This window comes from Nesoenas mayeri, assembly GCF_963082525.1.
Source record: "Nesoenas mayeri genome assembly, chromosome: 3".
NCBI classification, from domain to species: Eukaryota; Metazoa; Chordata; class Aves; order Columbiformes; family Columbidae; genus Nesoenas; species Nesoenas mayeri.
In genome coordinates this window covers 70,205,563-70,225,568 of record NC_137544.1, presented here as the reverse complement: position 1 = coordinate 70,225,568, position 20,006 = coordinate 70,205,563, and the positions used below count along the sequence as shown (strand labels likewise).

Genomic DNA, 20,006 nt, shown 5'->3' with positions numbered 1-20,006 from the left:
TATAAAATACAAATATATGACTCACAGGTAAAATTTAGAACAGACAACACACATTGGAAATATCAGAAAAAGACACAACAAAGAAGTAAACATCAAATGGAGAATATCATGCAAAGCAGTAGTATTCAAGACAAGGATCTGGTGGTTGTAGTTGCTCACGGATTAACCAAAATAAATAACAATGTGATGTTGTCCAAAAAACAACAACAACAAAAATCAATATAATTCCACCCGGATTGGTTGGAGTTTTGGAGTTTATTCTACACTGCTGTGCAGTGAAAACTCACTGCTGCAAGAACTGTGTCCCATAGCCAGTCACTATGTTTTAAGAAAGATACAAGCCCACTGAGGAAAGTCAAGAGGAGACTTATAAACACAGTAAAAAATCTAGAAAACGTGACCTCAGAGCTAGAAGAAAGAAGAAACATCACAGTACCCAGGGACTGAAGCACTATGGGCTGGATCTGCAAAAGTAATGTCAAATGGATGCTGGAGTTCCCACGAGGAACATTGGCAAAACCTCTGCAGAGGGCTCTTCCTACTGAATCCAAGTATCTCCTGAGGAGTCACCAGCAGTCTTCTACTCTCCACAACACACACACTTCCTTAGGTCTTCTAGGTAACGCAGCGTATTCAGGAAATCACAAAATTATATTTCCTTTTCGTATTATCTACTGACAGTAAGTTTGACAGATGCCCTATTTGTTGTATAAAATCCTAAGTCTTCTCATGGGTTCTAAAAATACAATTTTCCACTTAAAGAGTTGGTTCTCTCCTTTGTGTTGTACAGGAGTAGTTAAATATAAATTATTTCATTATCCTCTTTATAGTATCTGCTATTGCTGACACTAAGCCTCTTCCTTTCTTTCCTTGGCAAGTTTTTGGGAGATTTGCTCTTTTTTCGCAGAAATTTTTTGCTTAAAGATTAGTATTTTCTGGGCTTACTGAAGGTGGTCTATATATCAAGATGAACGTGATTGACTCATGATTAACTATTAATACAAGTACCTGCCTGAGCTAGCAGAACAAAGCTGGATCCCAAGGGAGAAGCACAGAAGGTGCCAGATTGCTATTCTCTATTATTCCCTACAGAAACCTGGAATTGACTTACACATTATGACAGAGAAGTCACTCCTTTCCACTGATTTATTGGGTTTTAACTGTCTGTCTGTCTGACCTCCCTGAAGACTGTGCCCTTGGTATCTTGCTCTGAACCACAAAATTGGTCACTTAGCTATACTTGTGTATTTATACAGCCAAAAACTTTAAACTACAAGAAGAAATCAGTGCCCATGTTGTTCATCAGGAGGAACAGGCACTACAAAGAACACCAGCTTCAAAAGAATGATGGGTACAGTCATTGCAACCACACGCGAGGCAGAGACAACACATATCTGGTTTGCACACTCTTTGGCAGGATGTCCTCCTCTTGTTAGTTGCCATGAGGACACAAGGACAGAGGTGCCCTCTAAACCTGCTGTCTTGCAGGTCTGTCTTGTTGGCTTGAACTGTCACTGCAAGATTGCTTTCTTTGACATAATTATGTTACTATAGCATGTATTTTTCATTTATGATCATCACATGGAGACTGACATTAGTCTCACAAGCACTTAAAAATATCCCCCACCACATGAATTTGAGTTCTTTGACTCGAGTTCATTCAAAGCTCTTTGATGCACTTTCAGCTGAAACCCTGGTAGCACCTTCAGTCTCCAGCTTATTTGGAAACCTATTCCCACTCTGGAGGAAGCGGCATCAAGTCATTGCTCCCTCAGGTCTATCGAGACAACAAAAAAACCAACCCAACAGTCCAAAAGAACTAAGCTGGAGGATCAGGAGCTCTCCTGGCCACACATCTCCAGTCCCCAGGGCTCCTCACTGCCACCCACACAACGTGCACAGCCCAGGCTCCAAAACACATGGTTTACATCAGGCCACCGTTTCAGTTCCTGTAGAACTCCGGCCCACTGTTCGACTCAGCAGCCACTTCTGGGAGAATGAAACATGAAACCCATTCCAGCACCAGGCTTCCTGAAAACTTCCAAGCATAAGGCAGTGAGATGGACATGGATGGATATAGCATATACTGTAAAATTAAGTATGGTCCGTAGAGCTGTAACCCTTCTATAAAACCTTCAGTTGCTAAGAGAAAATGGAGCAAAATTTAGTGAAGAATGTACTTTCTATGTTGTAAAAACTTTAATTGTTCTCCACTCGCTAATAAACAAAAAATGGAAAAAGCTGAACATTTGGCAGACCCATTTCAGAAGTGTTTTTAAAACTGGCTACTTCAAAAGCAGCATTGGAAAGTGGCTTTTTAACCGGCCACTTGAACTATCCCTTTTTCTAGACACATCTTATTGGTGTTGCTGTGCTTTTCTTGCTAGAACTGCTCTTTCTAATTTTCCTTTGGGTTCTCTTCACTGTATCTTTCAAGGTCCTGATATTTTAGCTTGCTTATATTTGAAGCATTTGAAGTTCTTCATCTGGAAAAAAAAATAATTTTATTTTGGTGTATTGTTCTCTTTGACATGGCTCAACCACATCAGCCAGACATACTGCCGAAGGATTCATCTTCCTGTGCAGGACAGAGCCCAAACTCTGACTCCGACTGCTTCAAGAGAGTCCAGTCACAGGATGAGAGCACAGATGGATTAGATGGCACCATCAGCAGAATCAGGCTCACAGCCTTTAAGCTTTTGATAACAAATCAATGTCAAATCTATAATATTTGAGTGAGTTTCAAATGCATATGCAGGTATCCTTTCAATCTTTGTTTACCAACTTTAAGTCTAACCTTTTCTGGGCTTAAAAATGGAAAGGGGTAGGGAGAGACTGGACCTCTGTGGTACTCATGGTTTGACCCAAAGCTCCCTGGCTTCAATGGGAATCTGTCCTTTATCATGCTGGTCACTGGTAATTTGGTTTGCAAGAAGGAAGACTGACTGATTTAACAGAAAAGCAAGTTTATAGCAAAGCTAACCTATTGCTTTTACACCATCCATACGACAAAGAGGAATAGCATGAGCTGCCAATGGGCCTGATAAAGCCATTGATCCCAGCTGATTGCTCCACACACATCCCTTCAATCCATTATCCTCATGAAGGAGGGAATATTAGTGCTTCTCCCATGAGATGCACCTAAGGTTTCTCAGTGCTGACATTGCATCTCTGCACAGGACTCTTGGCTGTCTCAGCTGGCAGCTCCTGTGATGCTCCGACCTTTCCTAGTGGGCATGAAATTCACATTCCTTGGCTTTGGTGGATATTCAACTGCAGAAATAGCACAAATATTGCCTTACAACATCTTAAGCCTCATTTCTGAGATAAATCAGAGCCTAAGGGCACTTCAAGCGGTGAAGTCTGAATTTAATCTGACTGCAGTCACAAACGTGACAAAAGCACAGGATAAAGCTAACTGAGCTTATTTTCCTCTAGATAACCCTTATATAGGCTGTTCTCTAGCCCGAGTCAGAAGTTTAGTGATGAGAAGGAAACTTGCCTGAGAAAATCAGAATGTGAACAGGGCAACTCATGCTGTGACAAGACATTGTCTGGAACAAAATGAGCCCCTTCAAAGCTTGCGTCTTTCCACTCTGTGTTCATGACTGTAGTCTCCATGTTATTTTCACTTCCAATTTGTTCTTGTTTTCATATTCACATTCTTTGTTTACTCAAAAGTGAGGTAATTTCTGTGTTTCTGCCAGTCTAAAATGAAGCATACAGTACCTCAAAACCATGTTGGAAAAGTAAAGAGCAAACATAACATTGCCACAAAGCTACCAGACCTACAATTTTGGTTAATCGCCTCTTTAAAATCAGGGCCACCTAACTCATACTGCTTTTGAATGCATATTTTGCTGTCAAATCAGGCATTGAAAACATACCATCCACTAAAGAGAAGAGGTGGACACCACGGAAATCTGTCACACAGTGCTGAATACTTGGAAGCCACATGTCTCCCAGAACATTCCTGACTTCCACCTGCATGTGTGCACCATCCTTACACACTTCTTACAGCTGCCTCTACAAACCCCAGATCCTTTAACTGTGTTGGCCCCGGATGCACAATTTAATCAATGTTATAGCAGCCTGATCGTATCACAAGAGGTAACACTTCTCTTAGTGGAGAGAAAGTGGCTTCAAACCCACTTCACATTGCTCTCTCTGATTGTGGAAGAAGAAGGTAGGAGAAGAAACCACCTCTGAGAGATTCCCGAGGCAGCTGGATCTCCCTAAGGGACTGCAACAGCTCCTCAGGGCAGACCCAAGGCCACACACGTGTGACTGTATCTGCCTCCATGGGCAGGATCCATCTGTCCCAGGTGCCCAGGGTAAACCCACGGGTTTCAACAGACCCTTCCACTGCAAGCTTTTGGGCTCCCTTTTGCTCTCTCCTGCCCTAACCTGATGCTTGTCCCCCAAACAGTGCAAAGACTGTCAGGGATATGCGAGTGACCCTTGGAGTCCAGGCAGAATTTTGGCTGCACAACCTGTGACGAGCAGCAACACCCTCATTCTCTTGCAACAACATGGCAATTTTGTCCATGACAACAGCAGAAGAAGGCAGGAAGATAACACAGAGCTGGCATTAGGATGGATATTATCCCTCTTGTAAAACATACTGACTCCCACGCTGAGAGCTGCCATTTCTGAGCCATAATCTCTACATGCGTTTCTATGAGAAAGAATTGACCCCTGGTACAAATGCACATGGGAAAACCCACCATGGCAGTAGGAAGAAATGACATCAAGTGCTAGCACTGCTCTGTTTATCTGAAATTTCTGATGGTTTCATGTGAACATGGAATACGAGAAAAAATTTGCTCAGACTAACTTAATCTCAGTGGCTTTCTCTGCAACTGAGGGAAAGCTTTCTTTAGAGATTTCCACACAAGTGAACATAAGCAGACCCTTCTTTAAGTTGAAGATGAAACTGGTACGTTTGCATCCACAGCTGATGCCTACATCAGCTGGATAGATGGGAAGGGTGACAAGCCCATGGATATCCTTCTCTCCAGCACTGACACCAGCACAGAGCTTACATGATGCTGCTCTGCCCAGTCTGGACACAGGGCCTGGTTCTGGGAGTCACTGTACTGCAGCCTGCCCACATTTATCCTCTCCCCCTGTATGGATGGTGTACAGGTGAGCCAGCCTATTCCCCTCCAGGTGGGCCTCAAAGGATGCCACAGGCAAGGTAGTAAAAAAGAGAGAGCATTGTTTCCAGGCTGTCATGCATCCCCTCCATCACTGTTCCCCTCCTTGTGTCCCAGCAGCCTCAGCTGGCTTTGAAGTGGGTTGGCAGGGGACACAAGTCAGAACCAAAGCATATGCCCCTGTGAGCCAACCTCTGCCCTGCTCCCTCCAGGTATGGCCATAGAGCTCCAGGGAGGAAAACACACCTACTAAAATTGCACTGCTCATTATGAGGCTAACTAAACCGTAGCAGCACCCTTATGCTGTGCACCTGGATTACTTCTTACAAACCTAAATCTTCGCTTCATTGCTCTGCTTTTACGTTAGTGCAATCTTGTTAAAATCGGTGGCACATTACGAAGTTAGTCAAGTGAAGCATGAAGCCCTGTATCTTTCAAAGGCTAAAGGAAACATAGTGTATAATTACCCTGATGGGAGATATGGACTAGCCTTATGGAAAGTCACAGCAGGTACCACAGTCCTCTATCTGTACTGGCTGGCACTTCAGCCTCATCAAGCAGTGGTTATCCACATCCATAAAGCACAAAACTTTATATGCTTAGTTCATATTATTCACTTCATATGCTTGGTTTCATTTAATGAAATACTCCTAGTCAAACACCTAATTTCCTTCCAAACCTTATTCAACTTTTGGCTTCTGAGATGTTTTACGGCAGATCCTCAAAGCAGGAGACAAATGCTGACCTTTTCTGTACTGGTTTGGGGTGCTGGGTCCTGAGGAGGAACTGAAAACTCTCAGCCACATTCACCTTCATGTCCCCACTCTACAGAGCTTCTGAAAAACTCATTCATCTTGGGCACTTTAACAGCTTCCAAGTGGATTACATCAGTCATTTGTGGAAACAATGACAAGTGTTAACCAAGACACAACTAGCCATAAACTCATGGCTTCAACTGTTCGTTACGTACCTAAACTGGGATTATCACTCACACACATACATACACATATACACATACACACACACACACACAAAAAAAAAAAAAAAAGAAAAAGAAAAAGAGGAAAAAACAAAGAGTCAGTGAGATATATCTGAAGTAAATATTAGCTTTGGATGCAAAGCATTGGCTATGTGGATGGTGTGGTTCTGCTTTTGGTTCATTCCTTTATGTGTATCACAGACTTCATCAAATCATCCTCCTTAAGGGATCTGGATTACTTGCATAGAGGGGGTTTATTTACACCTCTCAAAAATCACCTCAATATATCTAAACCTGCTGCCTTACCCTGTAAAGTAGCGCAGACTTTTTAATCTACCGGAGATTCACATGTTTATGTAAAGTCTTTCCATTCCATCTCTAGCTGAAGCACACGTTCAACTTTCCACTAGAAACTGCCAAAAATGCCTCAGACTCACAAAGTCAGAGAGTAGGAATTCAAGCTTCACTGTGCATTCAAAGATAAAAGAGTTAAAACTCTCAATTTTTATCTCACATTGCAAACTTTTCATTAATCAGAAGAGTCTGAGGTTCCCAAGGTACAGGTTTGCTAAGAACAAAACACTGGCTCAACATTAGTTTCTGCTCTTTCATTAGTAGCTCTCAGAAATTAAGTTTCTTCATAAGGACTGGAAAAAGTACATCCTAAAATAAGCCTCTTCATGAAAAACACAAATAAAAACCACTAAAACATTATTTACCTGTGCGTAACATAAAACTGTTCACGTCTGGAAATAACACCAGCCCTGACTCTTCTAAATAACTTTATTCCACATAATTTATTGTAAAAGACCTTTCAAAAAGTATTACATAGCTTTGTACCCAGGAAAGAGAAGCTGGTGGCACACACTCCAAGTCTCCCAAAGCGCAAAACTCATAGATACTAAATGAAATGCATGCCAAGGAAATAACCAGAATAGTACTATAGCTATTCTTAAGAGCCCTGCACTAGGTTGGGCTCAGATAAGAAATGGATAGGTACAGATCGGCTTTACTAATAAATGACCTTCTTATTTCATTTCATTTCCAGAAAGAAAGACTTCTGCAGTCACATTCAAAGCAATGTATTAATGGAAAACCCTGGGCTGTGTTACACATTATAACTAGTCCTATCAAAGCTGAGCAGACACGACTGAAGCAAACAACAGCAGTCACTTGCAGTTATCACATCAGTTTACACGTCGCAGTCTGTCAACTATTACCTGGGGCGGTCAGCAAAGATTTTACCCAATTAACACCTTTGAAAAGCAGATGAACATACTGAAGACATGCACTCACAGCTTTGCAGGTTTGTAAATGAAAATCCATACCATCTTCCTTGGTTTAGCCTAGCGATATCTAGAACTGAAAATACAAACACCTACAAAGGAACTGATGGTTTAACCTCCAACATTTAGGTGCAAAATCTATGGCTTTTCCCCACACAGCACAGAGCACCCATGACCAGTGGGATATACAGCAAGAGAAACATCTGGGGAAGAAAATCAACCCTACAACTCAACAAAGCTCTGCAAAAAATTAGGAGAGCAAGTCTCAGGAAGGACCACGGTAGACTTCCAGAGTCTTTAGCAGGCCATAGCTAGCAGCATGCTAGAGCCAAACCTTACCAATGTGTGCGGATTGCTATTTTGTGTTATTAATGTGTCCTTGTTTGAATACCCAAAGTGGGAGATTTGGAAGGGGTGGAGTGAAAGGGTGTACCGATAGACTACACTCTCTGACTGCTTCTGCATGCCCTGACACTAATGGCACTGGTGCAGCCCAGAGGCAATGAAGTTTTCAAATACCAAAACACCCATCTGCCTTTGCCCACTTTGCTTGTGAGCTCTGAACATCCTGTCACCAACACTGCACAGCCTCTAAAATGAGCTCCTACAGAAAGCCAACACTTACATCTATGATAGTAACATCTTCAGCCATCACAGGGCTTTCACTAGACCTGCATGGCATGCAAAGAGATGCTGCTCAACAGACTTATGGGTATCCTGGATCTGGATGTTCTGCATGGCCAATGCTGGTGAAGCAGCCCTGCAGTGACAACAAAGCCTTAGCTTGGAGCCCTAAAACCAAAGCTGGCCACTACTAGCAAGGCAAAGAAATTTGCATTTAAGTAGCTTAAGCAACTTGCTACCATCTTCTGGATTGGCCATCTGCTTACCGTTCAGAAGCACAAATATTTTGTTAAAGCAGCAAAGCTTTCTGAAACACAGCAATTTCCTTCCATACAAAGGGGCCTCAAATTAGTCAAAAGTTCCTGTGGACATTTCAAAGTTTCCCTCTTTGCCTTTTCAATTTTCACAGGGACTGCTTGTAACCATAACAGTTTGGGGTTTTTTAAATATATAGATATTTATACAGCACAAGCAGCTTAAAAATGTATATTTGCAAGAGGCCCCTCTTGCTGCAAAAGCCAAACGGTTCCTTTCTCATTGCCAAAAGTCTTGCAAACCCAATGGCTAATTTTATGGAGGCTGTTATGTTTGGATTCATAGGGTCTGTTTCTGCCATCCTTACTGCAATTATTAGCAGCTTGTTCTGCAAGGTTCTGGTCTCAAGAAAAAGCTCCCCAAGAAAAGCAGCAGGTAGAATGGTGAGAACATGCTAAAAATAATCCCTCCCCTTTCAGACACACCGCCTTCTTTCAGAAGCATCCATACTAACTCATCAGCTACTCTGATGCATACCCACACCAGACCCTCAGGTCCACAAGATAACTGGGCTCTCACTTTAGCTTTCTCCAGTAGGCTGCCATCCTTCCTCTCTCTCTGCTGGTGCTAGTGAACAAAACTTGTTTCCTCTTGTATCTCCTCCTCCCCTGCGCCAACACACACATGGCTGGTTGCTTCCCTCTGCTCCCCACGGGGAGTGTGGAATCTGTCCTCTCCCAGACATGCTCCCACCACGCTGCTATGAGGACATGGCTGTGCTCACACCTCCCTCCTGAAGAGCTGCCACTGCCCTGTGCTAGCACAACATGGGACAGCTGGCCTGTTGCCCCTGGAAGGGAAGACTTAAGCCAATAAAAAGCCATTTCTCTTTTATCTTTACTAACGTGGTGGTCTGAAATCTATTTCCACCCCTCCAAGGTTTTGCATTCAGTCCCAGTCCCATGTGACATCAGCAAGTCCAGGTTTTCAGCCTGCCCTGCACAGCGTAGTACCAAACACCAGCAGGACCCCATGATGTCTTATACGACTCATCATCCCTTCCTGAGAGTAATTTAAAGAGCTGTTTTTGCAGAGGAAGAGGCAAGCGAGTGTGTTTGCAGGGGTGTCTGGTCCCCAGCAACCAGCACACCCATGGGCAGGGCTCATCCTGGCTGGTGACTGATCTGCTGGAGCACTTGTGGTCTGAGACATCTCGTGGCAATAAAGAGGTATTACCTTGCACTCAGCAACTGAAACCCAGCAGCTCTGACCCTGACTGGGAAGGGCTTTCATCAAGACCCACACGGTCCTTTGACAGTGATTTAAGTAGCCACTGCAGATCTGGGAGGATCAACTTGACTTATGATAATCAGAAAGAGAGAAGAACAGGAACTCAGTGCTCTGGCACAACAGTCACCACATTGCAACCAAAATGTACATTAATATACACATCTAGCAAGAAAATTTGGCTTGCTAATATTGCTGGTTTGGTTTAGACTTTATAGATTTTCAATATTGTAGCTGTGCTGTTACAGAAGAGCTTATTTTTCTGTTTTATTTCACTTTCTGTTGGGTTTGTTTCTTTGGGAAGACAGCGATTTCTTCTGTGTCTTCAAGCACCAGACATTTCAAGTTGTCGATGCCATCAGGACCTTCCTGGTGGGTCATCATGATAGAAGATACTCAGATATTCACAGCCACACACTCCGAAGTTCTGCATACATACACCTTTGGACCTGAGACTCAGGAGAAGGGCTCCAACATCACAGAAGCTGCTCTAAGAGCCTACAACATAGCAAATATCTAGATCAATAGTAAGTGATTTCACTCACAAAGCTAAGGACACAGGAGTCAACAAAAAGCGGGAATTTCTAAACACTCCCAAGGAGACTGTGAAGTTTGCTGACTGGATTAAATGGAAAGCTGGGATACTCCACATTTTCAGGCCCTCCAAGCCTGTACTCATAGTCTCTTTCACCAGAGAAATGTGACCTGATCACTAAACTGAACTTATCCCTAAGCACCTATCTGTGGTACGGCTGGAATAACATCCCAGACTGCAGAGGCAGACACCAAGCCACATCAGTTTGCAGGCTTGATCCAGCAAAATAATATTCCTGTACTTCCTTCAGCTATGTCCAGTGGTTTCAGGGAGTACAACCACACAGGGCAGATAAGCATGCATGTAAGCATATCACAAATCACACCATCACAAACAATAGACAAGAGGTGGTCTACAGCAGGAACAATATCAAAACCTGTGTCCTGAGTCACGGAGGGGAACTTGAGTCCCTGCACCCTTCTCCTCCTCAGGGGACAGTCAGCTCACTGACTGTCAAGGACAGCACAAAACCAGCAGTCTCCCACTGAGCTTTGATAAAACCCTGCAGAGATATTACTGAGCATCTCACAAAATATTTCAGTCATAACTTCTTGTTTGGGAAGTTTCAAGTAGAAGAGAACAGCAGCTTAGGTTGAGCAGTTCTCCGGTACTGCAGCATTCAACTCATTTTTAAAGCAGGGCCAATGGAGCCCAGGAAAGGTGAGATGTCACTTTGACAGTTTTTCTTGGGCCTATGAATGAAACCAGGTCTTGTGATCCACAGCCCACCTCCCCAGTAATAAGACCTTGGACACTTACCAAATACAAATATTAAAAATACGTATATCCTGAAATCAGGCTGAAGCCTCAGTCCAGCTGATCCAGGTGGAGTCTTTCCACCACTGCCATTCACTCTTACATTGTTTATAATATAATTATTTTGGGAGACCAGAGGCATAAAACTGACAGCACAGGGAGGAGAGAAGCCGATGTGAAGCTCAGCTGACACAGCCGGCGAGGCTACGAAAACACCACCCAGAGCACCTGCTCCAGCAAAATGCAGTAAGCCTGCTGCCAAGTCCCCATACCGCTGTCAGCTTGAGACTGCTACAGCCTCTCTATCTCTGAGCTGCCAGGCTTTCTGCAAAGCATCCGACAGTACGGACCACACAACTATGTCATCAAACTCGGCATGGCTTCAGATGACGAAAGGGAAAGACATTCAGATTATGTGAAAGTGCAGCTCAACTGCTCATGCAGGGCCAGATTCTGATGCCATTAGGTATTTCAGCAGGGCTGTCACATGAAGCAAGACACTACCCAGCAGGAATAACAACATCTAAATTCAGCCCTCCAGTTACCTGGCCGCAGCCTGCATGCTGCGGTGCTCTCAGAGCTGGCCCAAGGACCTCAGCAGTACAGGCAAAACTGAATGCTGGCTTCCCGAGGCCGAAAATGTGAGTCCCAGATACTTCTCGGGCTGTGGGAGGGGTGGGCAGCCTGGGGTGCTGTGCCCACACTGCCCTCCCTTGGCAGTGGGAGCACGCAGCTCTGCGAGGGCTGGCCAGAAGGGTGGCAGGGCTCAGGCTGGGCATCATGATCCGTCAGCCACAGCAGTATGGTTTGCCAGTCATATCTGCCACTTTCTGTTGTACAAGTTTTAGTGTAAACTCAGTAGTTTTTGTCGGTTACCAGCTAAACTCCTTCCCTCTCCATACACCCTTCCAAGTATGCCATTCTAAGAGGAGGAGTAAAGCACTTCATTACAGAATACAACGACAAATTATATTGACTATTCAATTTCTCTTATTTTTTGTCTTCTTTTTAGAGACAAGGAAAAACTAACATTCCAGCACCAGCAGTTCTGCACTTTTCCCCCAGAAAAGTTACAGCCAAAATATTGCAGCCAACTATACAGCAAACATGACGACTAATAACCATTTGAAGAGCTGCCTCTTACTTTACAGCTGATGTATATATTAAGAACGAGCAACTCCTCCAGTGGAAAAAATAGTCAGTTTAATGCCAGAATAATACAACAGTCAGAAAGATTTGCTGGAACTGGGATTGTTGCAAGATGCCCAAGAGGACTTGATGACTGCGAAACAGTGAAATAGCTGTGCTGGAACAATGTAATATGAACACGCTCCACAGTCCTCAAAGAGTAATTTGCTCTGTTTAATGAAGAGCTGATTTGATGATCAAGTTACCCACTGAAGAGGGTGATTTAAAATCCACACTTCTCCAGACCACTTTCTAATCCTTACATAGTTAAATTTGGATGCACCTTTCAGGTTTTCTTCCAGGGTCAGGAGCAGCTTGGACTGACTTCCTTTCAACAGGATTTCACTGTTTAATCTGAGGTAACTAACGATATTCTCTTTGTTTAGGAAAAGCTCTCTATTTGGAGCACACAATTTCTACCTGACTTGGGTCTTTCTTCCACCTTTCCTTGCTTCTCCACTCCTTGGAGCTATTTGCTTTAAATATAGACCAATTCTGCCAAATGCAAGCACCTACACTGAAATGAAGCCACACACACAGACTGATTTCAGAGGCAATGAAGCACAGTCAGCTCTTACCACGGCCTCAGGGTGTGTAGGCACCCCGACCTGGCATGGGGAAAGAGCCCCCATGTCCCATGGTGCAGGTGTAATTTATGAAGAGCTAACGGTGGGCATGGGGTTACAAGTTCGATGAGAGTGATGTATGGTGAGCCTTACAACCTATGCAGATTTTAAACATCCTATAAATGCTGAGAATGGTACAAAACACACTGAAGCTTAAACATACATTTGCAGAAACTCTGAGGGGCAGAGTAACATCCCAGACAACAGTCCTGGGGAACAGGCAAGGGGGAATCAGCATCTGCAGAGCTACATGGGTCAGAAACCCAGAAGCTGCATGCCTTAGGAGGGCAGGACACTGGATGAGGGGTCTGAAGAGAGGCAGGTACCAGGATGTCCTCCAGGAGAAAGGAAGAGGAGGGAGCTCAGCAGCCAGCACAGGTCTTGCTAGAGTCTGGAGACTCATAAGCTGCCAGCACAACCTCCCATCTCCCCAGGCAAGATGAAATGACACCATGAAGGAGCCTCTGTGCAAACACTGTTTGATGTTGCTCGTTAACTCTGCTACCAGTATAGTAGTTAAGCGTTCAACCATGTGGTCCACCATAGAAGAAATTCATTTTCATTACAAACTTGTCTGAACTTTAAAGAGCAACCAGGGAAACCCGACACTTTCCAGGTGCTTGTACATCCCCAAAGGAAATCAATCCAGCTAAGGAGGTGCTGCAGGCAAATGCTGCTGATGCCTGTAAATAAAAATGCGAGAGTTGGGATCAGAGTGTCAGAAGTCCCTCTAGCCAGGTACAGAGTCAAGTGCAAAATCCTCTCACTGGTTTAAACAAAGCAGGTAGTGGAGATGCAGACTAAATCATATCATCCCTCTAAATCCTGAGACATCCAGGGTGTGGAGGAAAGCTTAGAAACGTGTGTCCCGAGACTCAGAGAACAGACAGCAAAGCAAACGCCCTCAGCAGTTCTCGTTTTTTAAATCTTCTGCTTCTTAAGCCACTGTCTTGATCTTGGCAGTGCTTATTTTGGCACTGCAGTTCGTGAACATTCAACTCAGACTGTAGGTTTTGCAGCCAACAGCACAGCAGAATAAGCAGAAGTATAGCAAACACATATAAGAAAATGTAAACGTGATTTCAAAGGCTTTATACTGGGTCACACATAGCAAAGGATCTTCCAGATGACCTCCCATTTCTTCAAAAGACCCATCACTCCTCTATTGCCCTGAAAATGTAAGCTACACCACTCCTCTGAGGCTATGCTGTCAGTGCAAGCACAGCCAAAATGCAATTTCTCAGCCCACATGGAAGCAAAATACTTGGGCTCCTCACAAGCCAGAGAGAAAGTATCTCCTCAGCTTCAAGATCTTCTGCTCCCCTCTGGATTTCACTGCCTCGCAACCTGGTGGTTCATTCCTCTCTGCCATGCTGGGCAGGGACATGGGCTGGAGAGGTGATTTCTCACCTTGAGGAATAATGAAAAGAGTCACAGTTCCAAGCAAACAAAATTTCAACTGCAATCAAAGGAATAAAAGCAATCTGGTATTGCAACACACCAGTGAAATTACTGCTTTAGGGGGCTTTAAAACAGACAGGACAAGTGGCAATTTGAGGGGCTAGAAAAGCACAACAAGGAGCACCGGTACCTGCCTGAGGGGCCAGCGCAGTGTCTGCAGGGCTGGGAGCACCCGCTCCATGCTGCACAAGAGTGTGGTATGTCTTCGGGGAGATAACAGCAGCTTCCCGAAAGGAAGGCACATCTATGTCTGTGCCATTCCACCTGGATAAGAGACCACTTCACCTGCTGAGTGCGTTAGTGATCTGCAGAAGGCACAGCAAAACATCCACGGTCCCTCCTTCCCCTGAGCACACATGCTACAAGAGGTAAACATTCGCATGATACATGCACCTAGTTATGAACGGTTTGCTTGGGCAGGTGAGGAGTACTAATTTATGAAGACATGCAACTCAAGTTAAACAACATAAGCAGATCCTGACATTTCAAAACTAGAAAACTGAAAAAAAAGGTGCTGTTTTGTCTTCAAGTTTTTGAATACTTGGGATCGCAAACCTTACCAAACATAGGCTCACTCTAGAGGTCTTTGGTCAGAAAAAGGTTCTGGTCTCAGCTATACCTGAGCTGAAGCAGTGTAAATTTGAGAGACCCAACACCTGCCAGCACATCCCAATGCCACCTTATCCATACTCCTAAGCACTTCCCCAGTGATGGAGAGAGCTGGGTGACACAGTGACACAGCTGCCAGCTGGAGAAACCACGGATCCTAGAAAAGCACCAGAAATTGAGCCTGGTGAAAATACTGCTTTGCTTCATTGATCTGAAGATAATGGACCACCTGCAGATGGCTACAGGCAGCTTGCAGCAGACATGCAGTCCAGCCTCAGTTATCTTGAGACTCAGAAGGCATATTTACCATTTCAGTGTCCTGCATGAGAAATGTCAATGACACTTGAGCACTGAATGTGTCTGGAGAAGGAGCTACGTTTTTTGGGCATATGAATGCTCACTCTATGCACTGGATCATACAGACAAGATTCTGTTCCCTCTGCAGGCAGATAGAAAGCGTGCCAGCTCTTTATTTTGCTCCATGATCTACTCAACCCTCCTCTGTTTTCCTTCTGTATAGCACAGCTTCTGAAAGCATCTTCTTAACGACATGTCCGGCCAACCTCAGTCCATGTGCTGTCTGAAGAGCTGGAATTACAGACTTCCACAGCACAAGGGCTTTCATACCTCTGACACACCCAGAGGCTGGTACAGAGCTATACAGTTAAGACCATTACAGCATTGTCCTAAATAACTGAGAAGATACATTGCTCAGAGCTAAATGAAGTCGAAAATTGCCTTGGAGATCCTTCTGCTTTCTCTGTTTATGTCACACAGTCTAGAGAAGGAGGGAAAATGAGAGTTAGTGCTGCTGTCAGCAAGGCTATTGTACCAAGCTCAGCCTCCTAATGCTCCTCCCAAATTTGTCCGACCGGCCACAGGTGGTGCTTGAATATTACTCTTATAAAAGCAACTGAGGAGTGTTTCTACAGAAGTACTGCCTTCTGCTGTCAGTATGTGCTCTACATCCTTCCACACTTGAGATCTGGCAGCAAGCTACAAAAATCTCTCTTGGCAAAATAAAAATGGGATCTTCCCCTAAACTGGCTCCAGCACAACATCCTTCTCTTAGACTTCCTCAGCCTGAGAGACTGAGCATAGCAATCCTGGGCACAGTCCCCACGCCGTTCTTCTGTTTTGATAAACAGAAGCAAAGTCAACGACAGCACCAGCCCAATGCCAGAACCTCACTGGGGGAAAATCTTTTCTTTCTTTCCACAAACAAAAAAATGAAGGGCTCTTTCACTTCCTTTGTCAGAGCCCTACTGCTGCGCCAAGGCAGCTTCCCTGTCTCCCAGACACAGAACTCGGGCAAAGGCTCAAAGTGCAGAGTGAGTTTGGGACAGGTCACCCAGACAGGGTGCATGCTGGAAAGGCGAGGAAAGGAAAATGGGAAGGGACCATTTCAAAGACAAGCAGAAGATGAGAAAGCAGGGACAAGGGCAGCAAAGGTGTTCAGCAACAGCTTTTAATCCCTGAGAAAGGACTCCAGCACTCACTAGCCCTCCTGCCTGAGACTGCACTTCTTCAGGGCACAGTCTGGGGTTAGTGGCTCATAAACCACTCCGTAGACTGAAGAAGGAAAGTGGTTCCCACTCAGCATGGCCAGCACACCTCCAGGGACAAGGAGCACACATGCAGCCCACACACAAGTCCTGTACAGTCCCTCTGGGGGTTAACAGTGCAGTGTTCCCACTCAAGCAGGTTTTGGTGCACTCTAGAAATCCTCAGCCGGGAAGCATGCAGCGCTCCGCACAGTACTGTGCCAAGACATTTGGGTTTGTTCAGAAATTGGCTTGGTTTTACAGCACGTTGGTGTGGGGCTGTGAACGACTTGAATGTAACTTCCATAAAGTTCCAGGCTCCCCTAGAGTCACTTTAGACATCACACAAAGCAAAAGCCTGCCTGTGTTCAACAGCTAACACTTTTCCTCAGAGGCTACGACATTTCCCATTATATTGCCTGTGATATTAGCACCCAAACTCCCCTGCCCCTTTCCCTCTTGTGTGCCAGCAGTCAGCCCCAGGGAGAGCAGATCCAGTTGCCCATCCACTCCCCACCACCACAAAGCAGCACCTCTACAAACCCACTTCCAGGAGAGTGATCCCAGGTTTAACCTGGATGGGCATAGCACCTCACAGAAAGACAGACAGCAGTGGATACATGAGCACCTCCCAGCAAAGCTTAACTGCTGTCACCCTCCTGCAAATGTACTCTGCTGCTAGTCTGCAGCCGTGCACCCTGCAAGCCACACACCTTCAGCAGCCCACAAAGAGAGGGTTGTGCAGGATCTTCAAACCAGGCTTGAAGATATTTCCCTTGTTCCAGGTTAAGGGGATCTTTCCAGTGTGTGTAGCTCCACACTAAAATGCACCAGGAATCATGGGTGACATTAGGTCCTGCCCAGCCCTGAACTGCTGAGATGCTGATTTGGGCTCAAGATGGGGCAGCCACCTCACTAAGAGCTAGGGAGCAGGTGTCCCCATACCACCCTGGCCACTGTAAACCTAGCAGTTAAAATGTGGTGCTGAAATGCCCCCGTATGTCCTTCTATATCTGCCCCTAGCCGTGCTCTGGTGCAAAGACCTTGTGGGCACAAACCGAGACAGGGACTCAGCATTGCCTGTGGTACAAACAATGCTGTCCACGCAGGAAAGGACGGGGAAGATCAGCCACCCCACACGACCTCCAGAGCAGCTTAAACCAGAGGCTGCGAGGCCGGAGAATCCTGCCAGCAGCCCCAGCCTCGCCCAGGCTGATCTAGGGTCCAATTCAAAGGACTCTGAGGACAAGAATGAAGAGGGATCTCGCCTAACTTAAAAAGAGATGCTCAGCGCAGGGGCTGCCTCCTATCAACCCCGTCAAACGAGTGAGCGGGGCTCTTCAGCCGACCCCAAACGCGATGAAGGGACCGGGACCTGGTGCCGGCGGGAATAAGGCACAGGCGGGCTAAAGGCAAGAAGGAAGCAGCCCTCCGTTGCCCCCGCCTCACGTTTGGCCGGGACCGTCCTTGCGGGCTGCAGCCCCGCGCTGCCCCAAGCGCAGCCGAGCCGCAGCCGGCTGACCTGAGAAGGTCTCGATGTCCGGGAGCCGCGGGGGTCCCCAGACCCTCGGTGCTGGGTTCGGCCCGGCTCTGCAGATACACACAGCCCCCCGCTTGGGTTTCCCACCTCAGCCTGCGGCAGGGAAGCGCTGAAGCGGCCGGTCTGCCCGCCCCGGCACCGGCGGAGGGACCGGCACAAACACGGGCAGCAGCAGGTGCCTGTGCGGGAAGCGGCCCGGCTTGGCAAGGAGGGCTGTCCCATCGCGATGCCGCCGCAGCTCCCCCAAGTACCTGGTCGCCCGTCACCGCAGCGTCTCGAAGCAACCCCTCGCCCCGCGGCACAACTCCCCGCCACGCACCCACCCCACGGAGGCGAGCCGGGCACGCCGGGTGCAGGGGCCGGCAGCCGCACGCGTGGGCCAGCAGACGCTCACCCACACGGGCGCAGAGCGGGGCACCTCCGGGGGCGCCCGGGCCGGCTGCCTACCTGGGGCGGCGGCGGGCAGCAGGACGGCGAGGAGCAGCAGGGCGGCCCAGGGCCGAGGCGGGGCGCGGGGGGCGGCGAGCCCCGCCATGGGACCGGGGGTCGCGGGGCGCGGGCGGCAGGAGCGGCGGGGCGCGGAACTGCCGCCCGCCCGGCGTCCGTCTCCGCGGGGCTGCCCCGCTGCTTCCAGCGCGCCCCGCCGTCTCCTCCTCCCGGGCTGCCGGGACACTGCAGCGGGGCGGCCCCGCGGAGGCGGGCGCCGGCCCTCCGCCCCCCGCGGCACCCCGCCGCCCCGGCCCCGGCCCGCCCGGAACCCGCTGCCCGCCCCGGCCCAGCCCGCGGCCCGGCACACCCGCCCGGCCCCGCCCCGGCCCGGCCGGCCGTCCCAGCATCATCCGCTTCCCTTGCGTGCACTCACCTGGCTCCTCCAGAAAACTTCTCGGGGAGATCCCGAGCTCTGAGCCTGTCCCTCAGAACCCAGGGGAGCTTCAGCTGGCCCACGCGTGTTACCCACGCACCGTGTTCAATTTATCTTGTCCCATGTGGCACTGAGCTCTGCCAGCTGAGGTGGATATTCAGTCTCGTGCAGGCACAGCATTCACATCAATGAACGACTGTACAGAACTTTCTGCACAAGGTTATCTTTCCTTCTTCATATCACCCTTTGTTCTTTCTGAACTTCCACCCCACAGCTGGCCGGGGTTTTTGTTTCAGTCTTCTTGCACTGGAGAGAAGCAATTTTAGATCTACAAGGCACTTCCCACTCAGACTTGTTTGTTTCTTCTGCCATCTCCCCACCCCACATCCCACCGCCCCATCTGTTTTTTGAGGAATTTCAGAAAGATACCCCTATTTTCGAAAAAATAATAATGCATCTTCTGCTGCATGTTGCAGAAACTAAGCAAAAAAAAAAAAAAAAGGAGTGGTGTTGGAAGGCTCTGTGTGGCACACGGAGCCAAACCTGACACCTGCTCATCCATACTGTGTATGTGGCAGAACTGCACCTCGTTTTGTTTCAGAGCAAGGTTATCACTGTGTACCCCAGTCAAGAGCCAAGGAGTGAGCTGAGATTTAAGCAGCTATTCACAAGGTGGGGACCGCAGCCCAGCAGCAATGTGGGGAGCCAAATTACAAGATGGCATAGGTACATCATGACAAGCAAAGGGGGCTGACCACAGCCCTTAGCTCTAGGGGTCTCCAAAAGACTGTCTTTCATGACTCCTGGAATATTTCCTCCCAAAACCTGACTGTCAGAGCCTGGGAGAGGCTTTTAAAAACAAAGCAGCATATTAAAAAGAAGGAATATCTAGATGACAGGGTTTCAGACAGCTCAAGGTAAGGCACATCTGTAATACCGCACATTCAATATATTGCTACCTGTTGCAGCCTGTTGGCTTGGCATTGAAACAAACAACGTTGGTAACTTGCTCCTCACTTTTCACTGTTCCCCTCATTGCACCAAATGCTGCCTCTGTTCCTTGAGCATCAGTGCTTCATCATTCCCCTTCAGCTTCAGTTCTCACCTTCCTGAGGGGCCTTCTCAAGGATGGGATCCACTGTGCAATAGTGGTAGTCGTGCAGAGGGGTATTGAGCTTAGCTAACCCTGCACATTAAAAGTCACCTGCGTCCTGAGTGCAACTTTTAAAAGCTTC

At 47.0% G+C, this 20,006-nt stretch overlaps 1 protein-coding gene across 1 annotated transcript in view; it reads right to left on the bottom strand.

The window, feature by feature from the left end:
• FNDC1 (fibronectin type III domain containing 1) overlaps nt 1–18,444 on the bottom strand; it is a gene marked incomplete at both ends in the record, with an annotated part of 66,789 nt that extends 48,345 nt beyond the window's left edge. The window contains one exon of the mRNA XM_080342185.1: nt 18,357–18,444. Within this exon, the coding sequence (XP_080198311.1) occupies nt 18,357–18,444 (88 nt within the window). The remainder of the gene's footprint in view (nt 1–18,356) is intronic.
• Between the last annotated feature and the right edge of the window lie 1,562 nt (nt 18,445–20,006).